Source organism: Micropterus dolomieu, linkage group LG01 (genome assembly GCF_021292245.1).
Source record: "Micropterus dolomieu isolate WLL.071019.BEF.003 ecotype Adirondacks linkage group LG01, ASM2129224v1, whole genome shotgun sequence".
NCBI classification, from domain to species: Eukaryota; Metazoa; Chordata; class Actinopteri; order Centrarchiformes; family Centrarchidae; genus Micropterus; species Micropterus dolomieu.
The window spans coordinates 5,283,168-5,304,530 of NC_060150.1; the positions used below are offsets into that span (position 1 = coordinate 5,283,168).

Sequence of the window (21,363 nt, forward strand, 5' to 3'; positions counted from 1 at the left end):
GAGCTCAATGGACTTCATGCTTTTCAGAGCTATCTGTAATACACACACATGCTTAGTGTACATTCATTCCTCTCTTGATTTCTTACGCACACACACAGGAACAAATCATCTTTCCTACTCTCTCTCACCTCAATTCTGGTGTCAAACTTCATGACAGACTCGGGGTGGAAGTGGATCGTGAGCGCAGCCTGCCCCCCACTGGGCACCACGCCCTCAGGTGGGCTCACCATCATGCCTGGCAGGGGACAAACATCTAGCACCTGCCTCAAACAAGCAGAGACAGAGAGGAAAGAGAGACTGGCTATTTTTGTTCTTTGGTGTGTAAGTATCTGTGCAAAAACACGAGTGTGTTGACACACCTGGTAGTAGGCATGGTTCTGTCCAGTGTTGTGTAAGATGGCAGTTCTGACAGAAGGCATGTTGAGAGGCACTGATCCAAATATGACCCGTTTCTCTGCCAGCTGGACACTAGCGAGTCCAACCTGAGAAGGACAGACAGGAGAGGAAATTTTTAATCTTATTTATCACTGTTCTGTGACATTTAATCCAGTGTTGTATATTTACATACTCGCTCTACCTAAACCTGCAGGGTCTAATTCTACTCTAGACACTGATTTCCCTCATTTTACAAAATTGAAAGCCCCCAGAGAACATGTAGGTGTATGACTAAGTGAAGAGAGCGTTAGTAATGACAGCAAGTGTGAGCGGGGGAGATTTTCCATTTAAAAAAGCATGAAAGTCATAAGCCCTACTTACAGCACAGCACTTCTTTTTGCTCACTGTGTTCTAGTCTACTGAGGCTGCTGTCAGAGGACAAATCAATATCTGCCTCTTTGATGGATCTGACCTCATATGATTGTTGAACATTGGTTAAAAAAACAAACAAATCGGTCAGCAGAGAGGCACTTTCTATTTGATCATTCATATTATTTCTCAGAACTGATCTTTTAGATTGTTGATTTTTTTTTGCTATTACCATTAATTATAGCCATCTTGCAACAATCTCAAGGTGACATCCTTTATGTTTGGCCACTTATTCATAAATGTAACAAAAATACAGGATAATAATTTTTACAATAAGAAAATTGACCCAAAAATGCAAGGCAAATCCCTGATAGTTGTATAAAGGGTCATTTTGGTATTTTTAAACCTGGGTTGTAGAAGACTAGCAAGACTTTATTTCTTAACGTTACTACCACACAACAAACTCCTCTCTCCAACATTTCCACCGTCGTCTTCCTGCAACAACTCCCCTCACATTAGATTTCAGAGCAAGAATTGTCCTTGAGCAAGAGTTCAGTTACTGGTTAAAAATAAAGGTAGTCATCGAGTCATTAGTAGGGATCCTTTCCATGATGTTGTTGGACACCTGGTATAACAGTCTCAGCCTGTCAGTGGTCACTTTTTGTGGATGTAATTTTGATGGGCAGTTTCCCAAAAGGAATACATTGCAGCCACTGCAGCCAGTTCGCAGCTGCCAGCAGAAGCCATCTACTGCACAGATTCCAAAGGTTTTTGTACCTACTAGCCATGTTGACACCAAAATATGTGAAAATATGGCCCAGGTTTAAAAACAGAAATTATCCATTTCTTTAAGAACTGGGTTTTCAACGATGTTGCAAGAGTGAATGAAAAAGTTTCTGTGGATGTTTTGATACCTCTATACTACTACTGAAACCTGCAAACATATAACAGCAGATGTTCATGTGCATATTTGATACTCAAGTAGTTTGATTTTGGACCTTCGTGAGCAAGCTAAGACAGATCAGCTCTGTGATTTTGGGATTTAGGAATAACAGAACACTTCAATTTGCATTCTCTATCAACAGTAAAAACCTTACCAGCCTTCCCGACCACTAGCCTCTGTAAAGCTGGCTTCTGTCATCCACAAAAGCCAAATTAAGAATAGACTGCATATAAGAAGTAATAGAAAAAACACGACAACACAACCCCAATCTGTTGCTGACATTGATTTTGCCTTCCTATGACGGGTTAGATGAAAAGTCCGCTTTCCTCTTTTAATTCAAGTCAGCAATATTAGAGTCAGCAGTGATTAAGTCTCTTAATTACATTATATGACTTCCAAAAAAAAAGTTTGAGTTCTACAGTTCATCTTCTGTTTATATATGCACAATCGCTCTCTTGGCTGAATTAACTTGACTTCACTAAATTCTGAATAAAGGCAGATAATGACAGTAGTTGCTGACAACACAAGTTGAATAAGTGGCTGGTATGCAGTTATGGTATGACCCAAATCAGCAACTGGTCCACAACACCAGTCATAACTTGCTTGCCTGTTCCACATCCACAAATGTCGCAAACCCCTGATATATTATAGTGGAGAAATGGATTATGGTGCAGGAGACCTTAGCAACACAGTGCAGGCGTTGTGTCTTGCCCTCATGGACTGAGAGATCAAAGTCTCCTTCTGGAGGGGAGGAGAAGGAGGGATGCCACACCACCTCACAGTCCAACTCCCTGTATGGCTCCACTGTACCTGGGGGATGTTGTATAAGCTATAATTAACATAGGCAAATCCATTCATTAAAGTGCTTATTAACACAATACAGCTTCTTAAACACAAGCACAAAAGAGAGAGAGATGATGCAAAGTAACATTGTTGATATTAAGGCTTTGAAAATGCTAAACCAGGACCTCACACCCAGGGACATTCAGGACATTCAACAAGAGTGTCACATTCAGCACCTGTAGCCGGTCGAATGGAGAAAAGGATGCCACTCTCTGTCACCACTGGTTTCCATGTGAACTCTGCGGCGTGGTTACGACGATTTCGAAGGGTAACTGAGCTCCTGTAACCTGACTGGGCAAGCAGAGTGGGGTTTGGGCGGAGCACCAGCAGAGAGGTGGAAAGCTCCAGAGCCAAGGGGACAACCTCGGCCTGGACCAGTATTTGACCAGGGTGTTGCTGGTTCACAGAGAAGGATACAGGTCTAGGGGAAAGAAGTATGCCATATTGCACTTGAACTGCAATAATTAATTTTCATGTAATAAAAGTGTGTTGAGCTGCCTCCCCCACCGACCTGTAGAAGTGACCCAGCGTGTTGCTTTGAAACGTCAGGGGTAGGGTGTTGTGGGAGTGGGGTGGCAAGACGTGGGAGAGGGGTGAGGAGCCTTGTAGCTCAGGGCAGTCAACCTCCAGCTGCACCCAGACGAACATTGACAGATGATTTATCAGCTTCAGCTTCTGAACACACACTGACTGCACACACACTTCGCCAAAGTTCACTAACAATGGACCTGTTGAGAAAAGAGGGAGTTTTTTTTCCTGGCTTTACAACATGAAAACAACTCTTCTTCACTTAGCTATATCAATGATTTAACAACATGATCAACAACCACTGTGATAAATAAAGGTTGATGTGTTGACGTTAGCTTCCTTTCACACAGGGTATAAGGAGAAAGAACAACACAGACAAACAGACTACTACTTGTACTAAGCGTTTTGCTGAATCTCACAGTTTTACTCAAGCTATTTTTAGAAACAGTGACTCTAGCACTTCTGGACTGAATCTCTAACCTATGTCAACTTGGTAGAGCTCCTGAGCTGTCAGAGTCCTGTTGCAGTCTGCCATCTCCTGTCTAGTAGAGGGAACTGCATTCATTATCTCTGAGGCCTGGAGAGAATGCAAGAGGTGGAGAGAAAACGAAATGAATGTTGCACTCTGTTACAATTTAAATGAACTAAAATGTGTTTTTTGGGACCACATTTGATCTGACCTTCTGGGTGATGGATGTCCTGTCTTGGGGGAGGCTGGACTTGGTTGCTAGAAGAGCGTAGCTGTTACTTGGCTTGGCCTCTGAGATCTCACTGCTCTCCAGGTCGCTGATGCAAAGTGTAGGGGGAACAAGCCCTTGAGAAGGAACAATCCCAATATCCACATCGTTTTCCACTGTTTCCTGTGGTCTAAAAACCAAGAACAAAGTCCAATATCTCTATTTCCAACCGTTTACTGTGAGACAAAAAAACCTTGAAATGGGCCTTTAGCTCAGTAATCACAACGTTCATAGGAAAGCTTACTTCTCTTTGATTTTCTGTAGCCGAGTCTGTCTGAGCTGTTTGATGAAGTCTATGTAAATCTGTTGATTCTGCTGTTTCTGCTCCTCTTCTTCCTCAGTGAGAGCATAGTTTGTGTCCAAATAGCGATAGCGGTGTACACCAGTGAAGATGGTCCTGAGTAAAATAAACACAGGAAGGAGGATATTCAAATCTCAACAATGTAGGATACCAAAGACATAACAACACAATTAACGGATTTTTAATATTTCAATCCTAAGAAAAACATGACTTCAGACTAGAGCCCGACAGATATGGGTTTTTGGGGGGCGATGCTGATGCCGATATCAAAGTGAAAAAGAGCCGATTTATGAGCCGATATTTTGATTTTAAGAATGATTTGGATAGTAGACCCCTTATATACTACATAAAGTACACTTAGAACAGGCCGATATTGAAAGCTGGTATGTATGTGGGCTATAAAACCTTTTCCTAAATGGATTATGTTAATAAAATAGATTACAGTCTCAAAAAGTGAACATGTTAACAATTGCACATCAATAAATATTTGCTACTGGAAGGTGCAACTTTTTCAGCCGTCTGTAAACAGAGAGAGTGAGAGAGAATAAGCAGTGTATTTCACTTTACATGTAATCTGCCATAATTTCAATGTAGCACATTCACATCTAGTACATCCCTTTACCAGCTAACCAAAGCTATGTGAAACCACTTAACCACCATCGGTATAAATCATGCCGTCTAGGATACAGTGAGCTGCTGTTGAATGCATCTAATACTACAGGAATGTCTACAACGAGGACCTGCAACTTTGAGATTTCATTTAACTAACGTTATAACTACAACCAGAGCTGTTACGGCTCTGACTACAGCGTTTCACATCTACAACGTCACAACAAGAGGAGCTACAGGAAGCCGTGTTAGATTCTTGTTCAGCTCACGTTTATTTACATGTCCATAATTTCAAACACGCAGACTAACTGCAAACAGGCGGCTCGCAGATATATTTATATGTCAGAAAGTATAGTTTAACGGCTCATCAAAGTTAGCGCTCCTCCACTGATAAACACAGCATTAGCTTTGTGGCTAATTTAGCAACGGGCAGCATTAGCTGCTGTAACGTTACGTGATGTTAGAGAATATTTAGAAGTGATGAACTAGGGACAAATGTGGACCGTTCGCTAGAACTGCCACACTGTTTGAAATAAATGTACAGTTATGTCTGTCCAGCACCCAACTACCGTAACATTAAACTGCTGTGAGCTGGTGGGAAGCCGGGAGATGGTAGTGAAAAGCGAGAGGGTTAGCAAGTCATGAATGTTTTCAGGAGAGGAGAAGTGACTGAGTCTGTTTTTCTTGTAATTATTAAAGTCATGTAATTAACTTGACAAAAGACTGGCTCACCGCTCGCACAGCGTGTTTTTAAATGATGCGTGTATGCTCTGGTAAACTCCGGTCAGCTGATTGTTTTCTTCTGTGGTTTTTGTGGTCCCCTGTAGTTAACAGGGGAGCTGCAGCTGGTCACCTTCGGGTGGGCAAACTACGAAACACCCATGACATGAGTAAAGGATCTGACTGTAGGTCTCTTTTTTAATAGTCATATATCTGCTGTTTTAAACGGCCAATGCAGATTAAATGCAATTAGCTCATATCGTCCGATAATATCTGCCGGCTGATACATCGGTTGGGCTCTACTTCAGACATAAACAAACATGGAGGCAGACTGTCATCGTCAGCTAGATGCACTTGTGTGTGAAATGTTTTGCAGAGAAAAACAAAAAAGACTTGAGGCTGAGAAGACATTTATAGCGGGAGCAAATACAGAACACGTTGGTGATGCTTCCGTCAGCTCACTCTCATCTGATCGGACACTCTTAGATTTCAAAATCAGGAGGCCTCCATGCCAGTCAGTGACCTTAAGATTATGTCTGTAAACCTATAACGGTGAATCGGACCAAATATCCTACCAATAATCCTCTAGTGCTGTGGTTCTTAACTTGGGGGTTGAGACCTCCCTGGGGGTCGCAAGAATGCTACTATAGAAAAAATAACTTAGAAATAACTAGACGGACTACAGTTGTGAATGGAATCTCATCTCAAAATATTTTCAACCTCAAAAAGGGGTCAGACTGTCAGAAAGGTTAAGAACCTCTGCTCTAGTGTGCGGCCAGCATAAGTGTTTTTAACACTACATTCTTCAAAATGTAATATGTCTATTTCATACTTTTGTGAAATTTGGATTTGTTGTTTCTTCAAACACACTTCACTTGACGAATTGCCTGTCATTATGCGCTGAGACTGTGAAATAGTGTGTTTATTTAACCCCTACCTGTACTGTCTATGTGGAGAGGCAGGCCTGATGCTCGCGGCTCGGTCATTAGGAAAAGCCAGGAACTCCTCCCCCTCTGTGTTCTGACTCCTCTCGCTGCGATGTTCGTGGATTCGTGTTTTGTCAGCACTGAGGACAGCAGCACGTGCCATCCCACGGCAGCAAGCCAGTTCACTGTACCGAACGTGAGGCTGTGATCCAGTTGGATTGGTCACTGCTGGAGTGATGCCTGTGAAGCAGACAATTAGAGCAGGACAGGCAGGCGTATCAAAATCATCTAATTAGAGTACAAGTTGGTGATATTCAATACATTTCTTCCTGACAATAAATCCAATGAAAAGATCCAAACCATCACAGAAAGTACTACACTTGCTGTAGTGTATTTTCACTCAATCCCACATACACCATCCTGCTGCTACAAATACTCACCAAAGCACCAATTGCGAATTAATCCACCGCTAAAAACAGAATGCACTATTTTCTTCTTTTTGTTTGCTAAAAAGCTGCGTGCTCATCTGTTTTAGGAAATTACTGAATCTTCTCTTTAATGAAACTATCAGGGCTTAAAGCAAGACAATTTTCTGGACCTGAAGTGCATTCGGGGGTTACAACAAAGGAAGGGTAAGGGACAAGAGCGTAACTCTGTGTTGAAAACTGATAGGGACATAATGGCTTAGATTAGGGGTGTGATGATAAACATAGCTAACAAGACTGTTATTACAATACTGGGTTCGCAAGAACAAGACGAGAAAATAATTATACACTGTTCAATCTGGGGGTCTGAAAAATTTGAGCATTAAACACTTCATTTCCTGCATTCTGGTAAAACCTTTTTTGCAACCACCTATAATCGGTGCTTGAAGTGGGAAAAGGGCTGGGCGATATGGGCAGAAACGTTATCACAATGAATAATTTTTTACTCCTGAGTGAAAGTCAGAGAAACCAGACATTTAAAAAAACAGTGGACACTTCACAAATCTAAGCGCAGAACATTCAAAAAATTATCACAAAATGTGTTTGTTTCAACAAATATGCATGAGTAACATTAGGTCTAATCTGTCTTCAGTTCCTTTTCCTCAACATAAATACCTAAAAAGAAAAGAAAAAGAAAAGTGCTGATTAGTCTATGATTCAAATGAATTAAATTAAACATTTATTTGCTGGATTGTTATTGAGGAAAATTATATTAATAATATAATTGATTGATAATTATTATTGTTTTATTGTCCAGCCCTGCTGGTACTCACCATTTACATGTTGCCTTGTTTATCAGCCAGTCTCAGGGCTAATGTTATTGTATTCATTATAATTTCATATAGCCTACTATTTATCTCACCACAAGTAAAATATTAGTTCCAGTTGGACAGCAGTTTCATTTGTGTGGGTTGTTTCCATTCATTAAATTTGTGTAAGAAAAATTATCTACATGGTGGACAGTTTCTAATTAGTTAATGCTAAGTACTACTCGTCAATAATCATTCATGCAGAACAACAAGTTAAACATTTCTAAAGTTTGCTGTAGCGCATTAAACTTTTTTTGGTGTTACGTCGCCTCCAGGCTGTGATTAGTCGGTTCACAAAAGGCTTACTTGATGAGCAACTTTACGCACGCGACTGCATGGAAGGCACCCGAGCTTCTTTCTCCTCAGTTTCTACCGAGAGATTAGGAGGCTGGCGAGAATGGGAACAGGCGTCACATATTGTCCAGAGAACCTGATATGGAAAGGACACCAGTACCCAAGAAAACTACACCAAAGAGTAAAAAGAAGAAGTACTGGTACCGGTGACCCACTTTAAGCACTGCTAATAATCAAAAATGACACCACTTACCAGAAAAGCCATTGCCTATTGATGGATTACATTCCAACAAAACTGGCCTTGTTATGTTGGCAAAGGTCCTAACGATCCAATCCAGTAAAATATTTAGTCCACAATGCATTTTCAATCAATAAATCAATAAATACAAAGGGACTGTTACATTGTTTAACTACTGTTAGCATGTAAACAAAAACAGGACACCTTGACCTTTTGAGTGACACCTTAATTGACCCAATAGAAAATTCAATGCCCTGTCCACGGCCTACAATAGCCAATGAGTGTCCACGTAGTCAGGAAGTGCCAGCCCCCTTCTTTTGTGCATACACCAACAGAGATTGTCCTGAGGACTGGCGCTTCACACACATATCAAGCGACTATTAAAAAAATACGCAAGAATATTTTCCACGGACATTTATATATTGTCGAATATGAAAACGCCCCGCTCCGGAATTCCGGCACTGTGCCGGAGAACTTTAAGGCTTGAACTATACATCTGTGAGCTGTAAAGCTTTGTTTAAAAAACAGCTTGGGGCTGACAGCCACAGACAGTGTAGGTGAAAGTCAAAGTATATTGAGTAGTATTGAGGCAACTAACTAGGGCCGGGGTGATTCATAGATGTAATCCTTTACGGAAATGTGGATTGGCACAACGTGCATCAGCGTGAAAACTACATTTGCCTGTGATGATCTTACTGCATACTACTAAGGGAAGTTCGGGGAAATAGATTACATGTGTTCAAACTGATCTATGTGTCACAGCAATCCTTTTGAATTTGAGGTCCAGTATTTTTCTGATCAGGCATTTGACAATTAGGGTCTGTCTATTATTAATATCATAACACAGCAGTGACTTTAATTAATTATCAAAATAGTTGGCAATGAATTTAACAGTTGACAACTAATCGATTAATCGTTGCAGCTCTATGAGAGACACTCACGTTGTTGGTTTTGCTCTTTTCATGGGATTAAACCTTTGATACTCACCAGGATTTAGTTTAGGTACAGGGTGTGTGGTCTCATTTCGGCAGACAGCAGACAGGTGTAGAGTGATCGTGTGGAAGCTGCAAAGCTCAAGTCCAGTAACATCTTCAGCTGTGTTGCCACCCCTCCGAAGAACATTACCTAAGACGTCTACCTTCTGACACACCTGGAAGCTCCCTTGTTGCCGTGCAGTGAAAGACAAAATTACATCCTGGGGAACACAACAGAGGAAAAAAGTGCCTACGTTCACTGCTCCACTTGGATCTATAAATAAATAACTGAATCAAACACTGTCCTTACCTGACATTGCCCGGGGGAGATCACGCCAGTGGAGGGCTTAGCAGTGAAATGTGCTAACTTGCGGAAGCAGAAATTGATGGGAAGTTGAGGGCAGAGGTTCTGCAGCACACAGAGCAGGTCTACACGTTGGCCCATCTCACAGGTGAGGAAATTAAACCTTCGAGAGGGACTAGGCACCAGAGACACAGGCAGCCCAGAGCCTGTCACTGCCAGCTCCACACTACTGTTACCTAAAGAGACGAAGATGGTCTGTTAATTATCTTTTAATGACTCAATAAATATTCTGCTCATAAAGTTATATGAACTGAATTGCTGGCTCGAAACAGTCCTCTGAGGGTTTTTGCTGTATTGTATTTTGTAATGTGAAATCTGTGTGTGTGTGTGTGTGTTGAGAGTACCTTTATGGTGAGTGAAGCCATATCTGCTTCCCACTGACTCAAACAGGAGGTAAAGACAGTAGTCTTGACGGCTGGTTGAGTAATCACGCTTCTTCTCTTCAGTAGTACTGCAAGAGACAAGTTAAGTGGGTTAAGATAAATTGAAACCACTTAAGCAATATTGCCGTAAACTCCTCGTTAGTATAGTGGTGAGTATCCCCGCCTGTCACGCGGGAGACCGGGGTTCGATTCCCCGACGGGGAGAAATACATTTTTCTTACACCCTTCCCTGTAACATATATCTTTTACATTCATCTTAACATCAACTCTATAAAGACATTTTACCATACAATAAATTCACACAACATTAACTCAATGACATTGTTAAATAGCAATGTCACTGGGTACTATTTGACATGAAATTCAGAAAATCTATTTTTGTTGTTTTCAGATTCACACATTCACAGATAATTTACCTCTTGCAGATGGGGCTGAAGCGTACTGCCACGGTGGTTTTGTCATACGGTCCCAGTCTACCCTGTTTGGGGACACACGCCAAGACCTGAGAGACGTCTTGGGTGGCTGTGCTGCACCTCTCCATTCTTTCCAGCAGGGCAGCGCCGGTGCTCTTCTGGAGATCTGTTCCCTGCACGGCCACCACAGTAAAAGCCTTGTTTAATTTTCATTCAGTTCAGTAGCTTCCTTCCTGTTTACCCCTCCTACTCACCTAATGACAAGTCTATCTGCGTCTCTACTTGTCCACCTCCCAAACTAATAACTTAAACAGCTTTTTTTTACTTTCTATCAGCCCGTCTTTAACATCTGTCCCTAACTATTTCCTCGCCTGAACACAAACATGCCTATACACAAATTAGCAGCCATGCCTACTTAACCTAGGGGCATCACTCACCACCTCAGTCTCAGCTGCAGTATCCTGGAGCAGACAGACCCAGTCACATGCCTGCGGTGCATTGTTTCTCAGAACCACATTCTCCACACGGGACGTCCCAAAGTATGCAGGTCCAAACCACAGACAGGACAGTGGAGCTCCCTGTAAAATGATGGGGTTATTTTCATCAACAGAAAGCAGAATAAGCACAAACGTCTTCACATGAACACCATTTAGACAGGGAAAGATGAACGTCAATATATGAATTCCACTGAAATACCTGCAGGTCAAAGACCTCAAGGCGTTGGTCCACCACTTCAGCCCTGATACTGAAAACTACAGGAGAGCGATTCTGGAGTTTCACCCTGGGACAGAAGTAGGGTGAGGTTCATGTACAGTACTACTACAAACAACTAATTAAAAGGTTAATTTTCCATTGAGATGTACATTTTGGCAAGCTTCCATACAAATCTTAAAACCTAAATAAATGTGATTTGTATTTAGTGGCCAATCCCTTTAATATATGCTATCTGTGTTCACAGTTTTCTTGGACTGGTGTCATAAAATCTTTCTTACAGAGCTTTCTCATCTATCTGTATGGGTCTGTCTGTACGCAGTTCCACTTTCAGCCACTGGGTGGCGCCAGCTGCTACAACTCCAACGCAGGGTGAGAGTCTGACTGAGGGGTCTCCGTTGTATTGCACCTGGAACACACCTTCAACACATATATGCATATGCATATTCTTATTGGGTCAATTGACTAAATCATCCTTATTGCTTAAGAACATTTTTATAATAAATAGGATTTCTACCACTTTTGTAAATGATTAAATTTTCTGGTAGAGAGAGGTTTTCAGACGATACATATAATTTACACAAGCAGCTAGGTCATGAAGTCTGTGTTTTTGAAAATGTATATGTCACCCCCTTTTGAGCAACTTAGATAAAGTGTCTTCAGGCCAAGAAAAACGTGCTTGATTTACCTGGTGCTGATCCCTGATTGGTTATATGGTGATGTTTGCTGATCACCTGACTGCTAGCAGCAATACAGCCAAAGTCTAGTACTGAGTCCATTAGGAGGGAACAGCCCCTGGGAAACCTAGAGGAGAACATAAACAAAGATAGTTAAAATGTCAAAACATGTGTGGAGATATATGCATGAACATCAATAAATGACTATGACACAGGCAGTGTGTTTGGTACATACACATTAGAGACCAACCAATAAATCTGTGTATATTAGCAGATATTAACGGCTAATATTGCCTAATTGCGATACATCAGTATTGGTGTTTCGAACAGCCAATAAAAAATAAAAAATAAGACAGATCCTTCAATCATGTGATGAGTATTATTGTACGGTTTGTTCACCAGAGGGCACTCGGCAAACTCCCCCGTTGGCAACACACAAATTCACCACAAAACACTGCAATCAGCAGACATAATCAGCTGTACTTTTGTTTAAAGTACAATAAAAAAAACTTATTTCTATTATTATTATTTTTAAGAATAATGATTACTCAAATGAATTGTAATAACTACCGTAAAACTTTGATTAATAGCCCGGGCTTTTATTTGTTAAAATCACTGAATTGACCCTGCCTATGTTTGGGACAGGCCTTTCACTCCTCTTGCACAAAACTGAAATAGGCTCCTATGAAACAGTTTATATATTTCAAACAGAATATTATTAAAAATTATTAAATAATATAAAATACACGTCAGGACTTCACATAACAGTACTCACAACTTGGATTAACTTTTATAAAAAGCTGTTTTGATTCTTTTGATCGGTGGACCCTTACAGACTAAAGGAATAACAATCAAGGAACGGACACATTCGGACTTAATGAGCGCTTCAGAGAGTCTGCACTTCTTTTTTTCATCTCTTGTAGCCTACCATGCCGGTTACACCAGTAAATCTATATGAATTAGACTTTGGGGCTTGTTGTTTCTGTTAAATTAACTGAATGATTGAATTATGGAGAATCTAACCGATCTAACGATGTGTAGTAAATCCATATTGATCATAAGTTTTAACGTTAATATTTGTATTAACGATCTAAGCGGGCGACCAGGCGGGGTTATATACATCCAAAGAACTTCTATAAAAACCAGACCAGGCGTTTAATGGAGACCTGCGTTTATTTGTCAAAATGCGTTCCCACACCAGGCCAGTAAACGGGGTAGGCGGCTATTTGGGACTCGACTATATACTGAAGTTTTACGGTACACATATTAAATGTTAGGGATAAGCTTTGTTTATGTTATGTGTTTCTGAAAAGTAGAGAAAAAACAATATCGGCCTCAAATATCAAAATCGGTATCATTCTTAAAAATCCCATATCAGTCTAATATCTAATATATGTTAATACATAATTTATACAGTATATATACAGAGGTAGTAACGAGTTTCATTTACTCCATTACATGTACTCAAGCAACTTTTTGAGCAAATTGTACTTGTCACAGTCAGTATAGTTTTAAGGCATCATACTTTACTTGAGTAGATGTTTAGAGAAAAATCATTACTTTTACTCTGTTACATTTAGATACATTCAAATAGACTGATACAATGTTTCAATCACTGATGAAAAAAGTGAAAATACTTAACGGGCAACAACGTTTGTAACATCACAGCATTATCTCTTAAATTCATTTGTTTGCCTAATCATAATTTATTATAGGAGACAACAAGAAAAGAATATATATTTTAAAAACAATCTTTACTCATTGGCGTACTTATAATATTAATGTAGTATTTTGTGATCACACTTGATCAATACACACTGGGAATATTGTCCTTGTATATATGTGGCAGGTTATCTAATCAGGAGATGATGACACAAATAAATACACGTGGGTAAGTGTATGTATGCTTCTTTACCAGTGTTATTCGCTACTCAAGTAATTTTTTCCGAAAATACTTACTCATGTACTCATGTTTTGATGACCATTTTTACTTCTAATTGAGTCCTTGATTTTGCAAAGTAACAGTCATTTTATTTGAGTACATTCATTGGCTATTCTACCCACTTCTATATAGACCATATTTCTAGCCTTCTTACCCCAGCAGTGGTATTTTGATGGTTTCCACATCGTCTATATGAATCAGGAGGCTCTCTCTGACCTCCTTCTCTTCCTCTGGAGTGAACTCCAGCACACCGCTTACAGACAGACCAGGAGCCAGCACCTTGGCTGAGCTAGATATGGTGAACTTGAACAACTGCAGGGAAAAGAAATACAAAAAGAAGAAGAGGGAGAAAGGGGCATCAACTGAACATGAAGAAAGAACTGCTTTGATCGTAAGGTTAACATTTTAATTAAAATACCAAACATTTAGAAACACATTTTAAAAGAGACATGCTCAAAACACAGTAATGTTAATGTGCCTTTATTTGTTTTAATCTCGATGATTACAGCTTACAGCTCATTAACAGTCCAGTTCTGTTTCTCCTTAGCCCAGGTAATACTCTTCTGAGATTGTCTCTGGTTCAGGAGAGGCTTGACACTAGGAACGTGACACTTTTAGCTCATTTCGTGGGACATGTCTGCCTGGTCGCTCTTGATGCATTGACTCCAGCCTCAGTCCACTCCTTGTGAAGCTCCCCCAAGTTCTTGAATCAGCTTTGCGTGACAATCCTGTCAAGGTTTTGGTCATCCCTGTTGCTTGTGCACCTTTTCCTACCACACTTTAACCTTCCAGTAAACTTTTCATGAATATGCTTGGATCCAGCACTTTGAGAACAGCCAGCGCTTTCAGCAAAGACCTGGGCTTACCCTTCTTGTGGAGGGGGTCAATGAGTGACTTCTGGACAATTTCAGAAGTCTTCCCCATGATTGTGGTTGTGTTTACTGAAACAGACTGAGAGATTAAAGCCTCTTCTCAGGTCGACATTTAATTCTTTGTTCTAATATTCTGACATATGGATTTTTGATTTCCATGAGCTGTAAGACCTAATCGTCAAGATTAAAACAAAAAAAGTATCTGTTAATGTATTAATAAATCTAAAATACATAACGTTTGACGGTAAGATAAAGCTAACGCAATATCTTGCACAAGGTGTGGTAGCTAAGTTAGCAAGATTCTTATTTAGTTAGCGAAGTTTTTTTTTGTCTTTAATTTTAATATGGTCGGTTGTCCATAGTTTACGTTACCTTTGACGCGGGCTTTTTAATTATTATTTTCTTCGATGTTTTCCCAACATTTGTTGCCGTGACTGTGGTCCTGTAAACCTGCGCGACTGTCACATCGTTGAACTCGACACACGGTGGGTCAATTTGAACACAACTTCCAGCCATGGTGGGACTTTCTAGCAACTAACGTTAATTACTTACAGACGCCAAACGCCACAAGTACACTTCTTCTCTCATTAAAACGTAATTTATCGCACAACTGTGTCGACTTGTTGCTTCGCATACCGACAGTCAGTGTTGTCAAAACGTTGGAGACTAAACAACTACGGCTCAGGTGGTTTCTAGGGCAACACCAGCAGTTGCGCTCGTTTTACAGCCTCGGGCGGTCCAGGTGGACGGTGACACCGGACTTACTGCAAACATTTACACACAGCCGAAGTATCTCGTATATTTCAGAAGAATGTTATATTTTAGATACCATCAGTGTTGGACAGTAAATATTACTCAAGTACTGTACTTAAGTACAAATTGAGTAGCACTTGAGTAGCCTACATTCTTTTCATGCCACATTCTACTTCTACTCCATTACATCTCAGAGGGAAATAACTTCACTACATTTATCTGATAGACATTTTTTCATGAGAAAACATTTCATGGTTCCAGCTTTACAAATGTTAAGATTTAATTATAAATAATTTAATTATTAATAACTAAAATGTAACGTTGGCTGGACAAAACAAAGTATTATGAAATTGTCACTTTGGGGTCTGGGTAACTGTGATGGCATAATAAATACTAGTATAAAAGTCACATAAGACATTTTCTGCAATGACTACTTTTACTTTTAATACTAAGTACGTTTTCCTGATTACACTCTCTACTTTTACTGAAGTAACATTTTCAATGCAGTACTTAACTGTTAATAGACTACGTTTACAGTGTGGTAGTAGTACTTTTGCTTAAGTAAATTATCTAAATACTTGGTCCACCACTGGATACTGTAAATATCAAGACAGACTATCATTATTAAAAAAGCTGAGATGGTTTCTAAAAATAATCTCATCCCACTTCTTTCTCAGTGTTTTGCCATTGCATGAAGTTAGAATGGGGTGTAATAACAATAATTTTCTACATTGATTGATAAATCAATCTAACATCTTTTGGCATCTTAAGTGAATGTTTTATGTTGCCACTACTCATAATGTGTTATTGCAATATAATAAAGTGCTATAAATACTTAAGCTGCAACAATAATCAATTGGTTTTCAACTATTACATTATTGGCCTACTAATTTAATAATCAATTACTCAGTTGGAATGTTTATTAAAGAAACTGTGTGTGATTCCAGCTTCTTAGACGTAAATATTTTCTGGATTCTTTACTCCTCTACGACGGTAAAGTGAATATCTTTGGGTTGTGGACAAAACAAGACATTTGAGGACGTGTTATTGGGCTTTGGGAAACAGTGATTGACATTTATGACAATTTTTTGACCAAACAAATGAAATCAACAAAATAATTAAAATAATGCGACCCTGTACGCAGGATAATCGGTTGACGATGGATGGATGGATGGATACTTAAAATAACAGATTAATCAGTTACAGCCCTAGTAAAATACACATTATGAATTTCCTTTAACTTTCTAACTCAACACAAACTTTCATCTTAAAAGTTAAACAAACACAAATGTAAAATTATCAGTAGGGTTTATGTGATTTATTTCACACAAAAAAATATGATTGTCTTTCTTTAGTACACATCATGTTACAAAAATATAACTGGATATCGTTAGTCAAACTAACATCACGTAAAAAAAAGAAGAAAGTATTAACATCGATGTGAAAGACAAGTGTCTCACTTTTATGTTACAAAAGACGATTAATCCATTCCAGTCATTTGCTCGGATTTCACATAACAGCACCAGGGCTCTCCCAAATTTCATCATCATAAATATTAGAGGTAGATGTGATATTATCTGTGGCTGTCACATCAAGGCAGTCTTTAGCAGTTGTCTCTTCAGCATTTTGGATGACATCCCCTGCACCCTGCTCAGCACTTGACGCTGGAAGATCCCTGGATGGTTCTGCGCATGCTTGATCACTCTGCAAACCCTGGTCCTCACAGTTTTGTGGCAAGTTCTTGTCAAGCTCAACAGCTTTACTTGTTTCTTCTGCTAAACTTCTCTCTCCACCAACCTCCTGAAGCACAGCCCTGGCTTCCTCTGATGGTCTTTTCTGCCTCCCTTCATCCTCTCCAGCTGGGATAGCTGGTCTGGCTTTATCCTTTACCCCCTCCTGAGGTCTGTTCTCCAGGCCGAAGAAGTTGTTTCGGACAACAAAGCGCACACACTGCAGGAGGACATTCCTCTCGTGGCGGACGTCTGGGGCCAGTAACTAAACAGAGTGAAAGAAAATAGAGAAGTTCTTGAGGGCTGAGAAGTTTAAATATAATTTTACTCTCTCTGTGTTTAAAATCCAGTGAAAGATGCGTGTATAATCTCAGATGTCTCCTCACCATCTCAAGTAGAGTGGGACGGCGTGTCTGCGGTGTATCTTGGTGTCCTCCTCTACCACCCCTGCCTCCTCTTCTCCCTCTTCCTCTTCTGCTGTGAGGTGTCTGAAGGGCACAGTCAGGCTGGGGCCCTTTGTGAGTCTCTGTACCCTGTGAAGAGGTTCCCCAGCCCCCAGAGGATCCTCTGTCCTGGGAGTTTGCTGGTATTGTGTTTAGGAGAGCCTGGTTTTCCCGCAAAAGGTCTTTGGCTCTCTGAATGGGGGTGGCTGAAACACAAGGAAAAGGATAATGGGAACACTGAACATAAGTGATGGAATATTTAAGTGTCTTTTCCTGTGAGAAGCTATTTCCCAATGTGTATGTTATCTATCAACGTGACCAAACTTACTCTGTCAAATTAGTGTATCTTGTGTATATTTTTGAAAGTATGTTGTGAATGTGTATTTTTAACAGAACCCTAAATATAATACAGCCTGTATTGGGTCAAATTTATTTACTTAATTAATTACTTACCTGAAATATAGATAAATACACATGAACAAAAAAGTGTCACTGTTGTTATTTATTTAGAGACTGAATAGGTTTTTATTTAATTTATAATAATAATTATTTAAGTTTTTACCCTGTCATAGATATTTATTTATATATTGATTTATATATCGATTGCACTGAATGTCTTTTAACTTGCCAGGTGTTTTTGAATGCAAAATATTATGTACTTTCATAAAAAGGATGATAAAAGGATCTTATTTCAAAATTTATGTCCAGTTTCCAAACTTTTCATGACCTGGACATTATTGAAGAATATTCTCCCTACTTTGTAAGATTTTTAAGTCCTCCAATGTGGTGATTAATAAAAACATTTAGCAAAGACACTTCTCCACTTACAGCAAAAAGGAGTCAACTTCACAAGTGAAATAAAAGATTTCACACTGATAAATGCAGCCAGTAGTGCCAGAACTAAAATATGGCTGGTGGTGTGCCACTGTTGTTTTAACGTTATATCCCCGATACCGTAGTATGTTAGTATGCTCCCGCTGTTCTGCTGGTTTATGGAGCTTTCAAATGTGCCACTTGTGTTTAACTGCCATTCACCGTGTCTTGCTAGAACACGCCATGTGCCACTCATGTTTTATCTCCAATCCAATCTTCAACTGTTGGTGGCATCCTGCTTTAACAAGCGGTATGTTACTGTTCTATTGGCAGATGGTGCAGACGTCCACATACTCTTCCCCACTGGCTTATGATAATTCTGACTGATATATACCACTGCTATGGTAATGGTATTAGTAATAGACAGCATAATCACTGATGTTCCATGGAAATAAATCATTTCTTAAATTAAGAAAAGATATTTTGACTGACTACCTGTTGGCGTTTACTTAGTCAAGGCCAAGCTTTCTAGCCTTAATAGCATAGCTTCCAGAAAGGTTCATTTGTATGTTCATGGCACACGCTCCCAGTTTAAGGGCCTTTTCAGACAGGGACGCTGCGCCTGCAAACTCGCTTGGATCTGCGGGGCCCCACTGTGCTCCTCATGTGAACAGACAGGCAGATAAGTGCTCTTCTTCTTCTTCTATGCACTGTGTTCCTGCAGGTACAGCTGTATTTCTTTAGAAGCTATAGAAACATTTTTTAAATATATCTTCTAGAAATTATTGAAAGACGATAATAAAACTACTAACTTTCAAAATCAGTTCAGTTAGTAAGTTTACACGTGATGCTAACTAGTTCTCTGTGAGTTAGTTAGGTCTAGTGTTTAGTTCAGATATGGACCGGCGTCAAAGACTGGTGCTCAAGCTGTGTAAAGCTATTTGATTATTTTAAATGAATAAGAGAAAGCAGTGACAGTCATTGTCTGTTTATGTTCCAATAATTGTTAAGGAAACAGTTACATAATTCAGGAAACTCACAAACAGCAAGGATCAGTCTGTTGTCCATTGATGCACTGTGCTTCGCTTAGAAAAAAGTTCAAGAAAATTCAACTCTGGCAGCTGGCCGGGGTGTGCATGAGACGAGCACCACAACAGTTTCACGGGATCACACCCCCTAGTGGCTCCGCTGGTCAGATTGCCTGCTCATCCCTACCTGCTCGCCTCTCATTAAAAATATAAAACTACTGGATGGATTGCTATGAAACGACATTCCCATCTGCCTCAGCTATACTTGTGTTTTGTGCTAATAAGCAAATGTTAGCATGCTAACAACCTAAAGTAAGATGATGATTATGGTAAACATTAAAAACTAGCATTGTCACTGTAACAATAATGTGCTGGCGTTAGCCTTTAGCTCAAAGTGCGGTTGTAGACTACTACTAATTAGCAATGGCATATATCATTTCGAAACATCATATACCGGTGGGGAGTGGTACCCACAGATCGTCCCGATAGATGTAGCACCCATGTACATTCTGTTCTGTAGCAGGTGGAGGATGGTGACAAACTTACACTCTGGTCCCTCATCACTTTCACTCTCGCTCATGGAGCCGTAGTTAGCCACCAGGGAGCCCAGAGCTGAGCTCATCTGTTTGGGAGCCACAACCAGACCACTAGCCCCGGACTCAGCAGCCGGGTCCTCTCTGTCAGAATCTGGAAACACATGAGAAACATATTGCAATACAAATCAGTTTCCTAAAACACAGGTAGTTTGTCCCAGATGTCAGTATGTGACTTTATTTTCAAGGGGTCGTTTACAGTCTTTGAATACTGTGACCCATCACTCACCATGGTCACTGCTGGCCAGCGCTCCCAGTGGATCCCCGTCACTGCAGGGCTGGGTGAGGAATGGCGGTCTCCCTGTAGCGTTGCTGTCTGATGGGTGAGGGCCTCGCTGGTGTCGCCCACGAAACCCTCTGTTACCCCAGCCACGACCTCGTCCTCTGCCTCTCATTCGTCTGTAAATAAAATATTAAAGTCTACATTTAGATCAGATGTCATGTCAAAGCAAATGAGCGCAAATTATTATTGTTCATGGTTGCAACAGAAGGGAAAAGAGGACAGATCTGTGCTAAATACATAATTCACCCAAACTGAGCTGTCTCTAGAACAGCTCCTGTCTCCTCCCGTACTGCCATCACTTTTTGCTTCCTTTCCATATTCTGAAGTGTTGGGTAGTTTCTGGGAAGACACATTAACACTCGAGTTGAACAACAACAATCACTCAGTTTTGCTCATTAGAAAAATCTATTTCAAATACAGAAAACCATTGTATAATATCATGGAATGGCTGCCACAGTTTCAACAATCTATTTGTGAATACTGACTTGCGCCTCTCCTCTCTCCATTTTGTAATCTCTTCTGGTGTGTCCAGCTTGATTCTTTTAGCTCCTGGTGCGTGGTTCTACAGACGGAATATAAAAACACTGATATCAGAAAAAAGAAAATACCAGGAGCCTAAGTTCCAGATACGCTGCAAGTTATTTCACTTACATTTTTCCAGTGGATGCTGACTATTTTTTCATGAGCCATGAAGGTGCAGTCGGGCACAGAACACTGGACGAAAGACATTCAATGAAAAATCCGCATACCAATTTCCATAAATGACAGGGAATAAAGCACAATATACTCTATCAAAATACCTTGACATGTTGAGAAATGTGTTCGTCGTATTTGTCCTGGTTTTTGAAGCCTCGGTCACATGTGTCACAAAAGTGGGAATACTCTGGTTCCTTCTTATTTTTCTGCTGTGGGTTATAGACAGATCAGTGTTTGGCTGATCAGTGCACCGCTGTTGTGTGATCATAATTTGAGTGGCAATGTGCTAACAGACAGTTACCTTTTTCCCATGATTGTTGGGGGGCCCATAATTCTGTCTTCCGCCTTGATGTCCTCCTTGATGCCATTCACGACCATAGTTTTGACCTGAAGACAAAGCAGAAGTTAGAGGCATAACAGCATCGCACACAAACATCAATACCGCAATCTTTATAACACATATATATATATACACACACACACACACACACACACACACACACACACACAC

At 40.2% G+C, this 21,363-nt stretch overlaps 2 protein-coding genes and 1 non-coding gene across 9 annotated transcripts in view; 1 reads left to right on the plus strand and 2 right to left on the minus strand.

Moving 5' to 3' along the window:
* LOC123973402 (cilia- and flagella-associated protein 47-like) overlaps positions 1 to 15,240 on the minus strand; it is a 71,501-nt gene extending 56,261 nt beyond the window's left edge. For 4 of the 7 annotated variants that reach the window (XM_046053404.1, XM_046053397.1, XM_046053389.1 and 1 more), the window contains exons 1-19: positions 14,886 to 15,213; positions 13,796 to 13,953; positions 11,711 to 11,826; positions 11,304 to 11,442; positions 11,008 to 11,092; positions 10,749 to 10,889; positions 10,315 to 10,484; positions 9,860 to 9,966; positions 9,462 to 9,691; positions 9,165 to 9,372; positions 6,363 to 6,591; positions 4,040 to 4,192; positions 3,739 to 3,925; positions 3,539 to 3,635; positions 3,042 to 3,258; positions 2,707 to 2,951; positions 2,367 to 2,497; positions 360 to 482; positions 129 to 260 (exon numbers count right to left, since the gene is read on the minus strand). In XM_046053404.1, coding sequence (XP_045909360.1) covers positions 129 to 260; positions 360 to 482; positions 2,367 to 2,497; positions 2,707 to 2,951; positions 3,042 to 3,258; positions 3,539 to 3,635; positions 3,739 to 3,925; positions 4,040 to 4,192; positions 6,363 to 6,591; positions 9,165 to 9,372; positions 9,462 to 9,691; positions 9,860 to 9,966; positions 10,315 to 10,484; positions 10,749 to 10,889; positions 11,008 to 11,092; positions 11,304 to 11,442; positions 11,711 to 11,826; positions 13,796 to 13,953; positions 14,886 to 15,029 — 3,012 coding nt within the window. In that variant the 5' untranslated portion in view covers positions 15,030 to 15,213. Of the gene's footprint in view, positions 1 to 128; positions 261 to 359; positions 483 to 2,366; positions 2,498 to 2,706; positions 2,952 to 3,041; positions 3,259 to 3,538; positions 3,636 to 3,738; positions 3,926 to 4,039; positions 4,193 to 6,362; positions 6,592 to 9,164; positions 9,373 to 9,461; positions 9,692 to 9,859; positions 9,967 to 10,314; positions 10,485 to 10,748; positions 10,890 to 11,007; positions 11,093 to 11,303; positions 11,443 to 11,710; positions 11,827 to 13,795; positions 13,954 to 14,885 lie in introns of all 7 variants that reach the window. The other 3 variants (XM_046053430.1, XM_046053413.1, XM_046053422.1) reach the window with 2 other exon arrangements.
* trnad-guc lies at positions 10,031 to 10,102 on the plus strand. The gene has a single exon. It is a non-coding gene; the product is annotated as a tRNA-Asp (tRNA).
* Positions 15,241 to 16,294: 1,054 nt separating the features above from the next.
* On the minus strand, positions 16,295 to 21,288 carry LOC123974335 (nuclear fragile X mental retardation-interacting protein 1-like). Its single transcript, XM_046054959.1, has 9 exons — positions 21,154 to 21,288; positions 20,957 to 21,061; positions 20,808 to 20,870; positions 20,642 to 20,718; positions 20,403 to 20,495; positions 20,103 to 20,272; positions 19,827 to 19,967; positions 17,383 to 17,645; positions 16,295 to 17,261 (listed from the first exon to the last, which is right to left on the minus strand). The coding sequence occupies exons 1-9, from the start codon at positions 21,286 to 21,288 to the stop codon at positions 16,776 to 16,778; spliced, it is 1,533 nt and encodes a 510-aa protein (XP_045910915.1). The 3' UTR covers positions 16,295 to 16,775.
* Positions 21,289 to 21,363: the final 75 nt, after the last annotated feature.

Bases quoted from the DNA above. Each gene is read 5' to 3' on its own strand.
- LOC123974335 (XM_046054959.1), bottom strand. From the start codon at position 21,288: ATGTTTGTGTGCGATGCTGTTATGCCTCTAACTTCTGCTTTGTCTTCA. The intron at 20,719-20,807 runs GTAAGTGAAATA...TTCCGTCTGTAG, and splicing joins TCAGCATCCACTGGAAAAAT to AACCACGCACCAGGAGCTAA. The intron at 20,496-20,641 runs GTCAGTATTCAC...GTGTCTTCCCAG, and splicing joins TGGAGAGAGGAGAGGCGCAA to AAACTACCCAACACTTCAGA.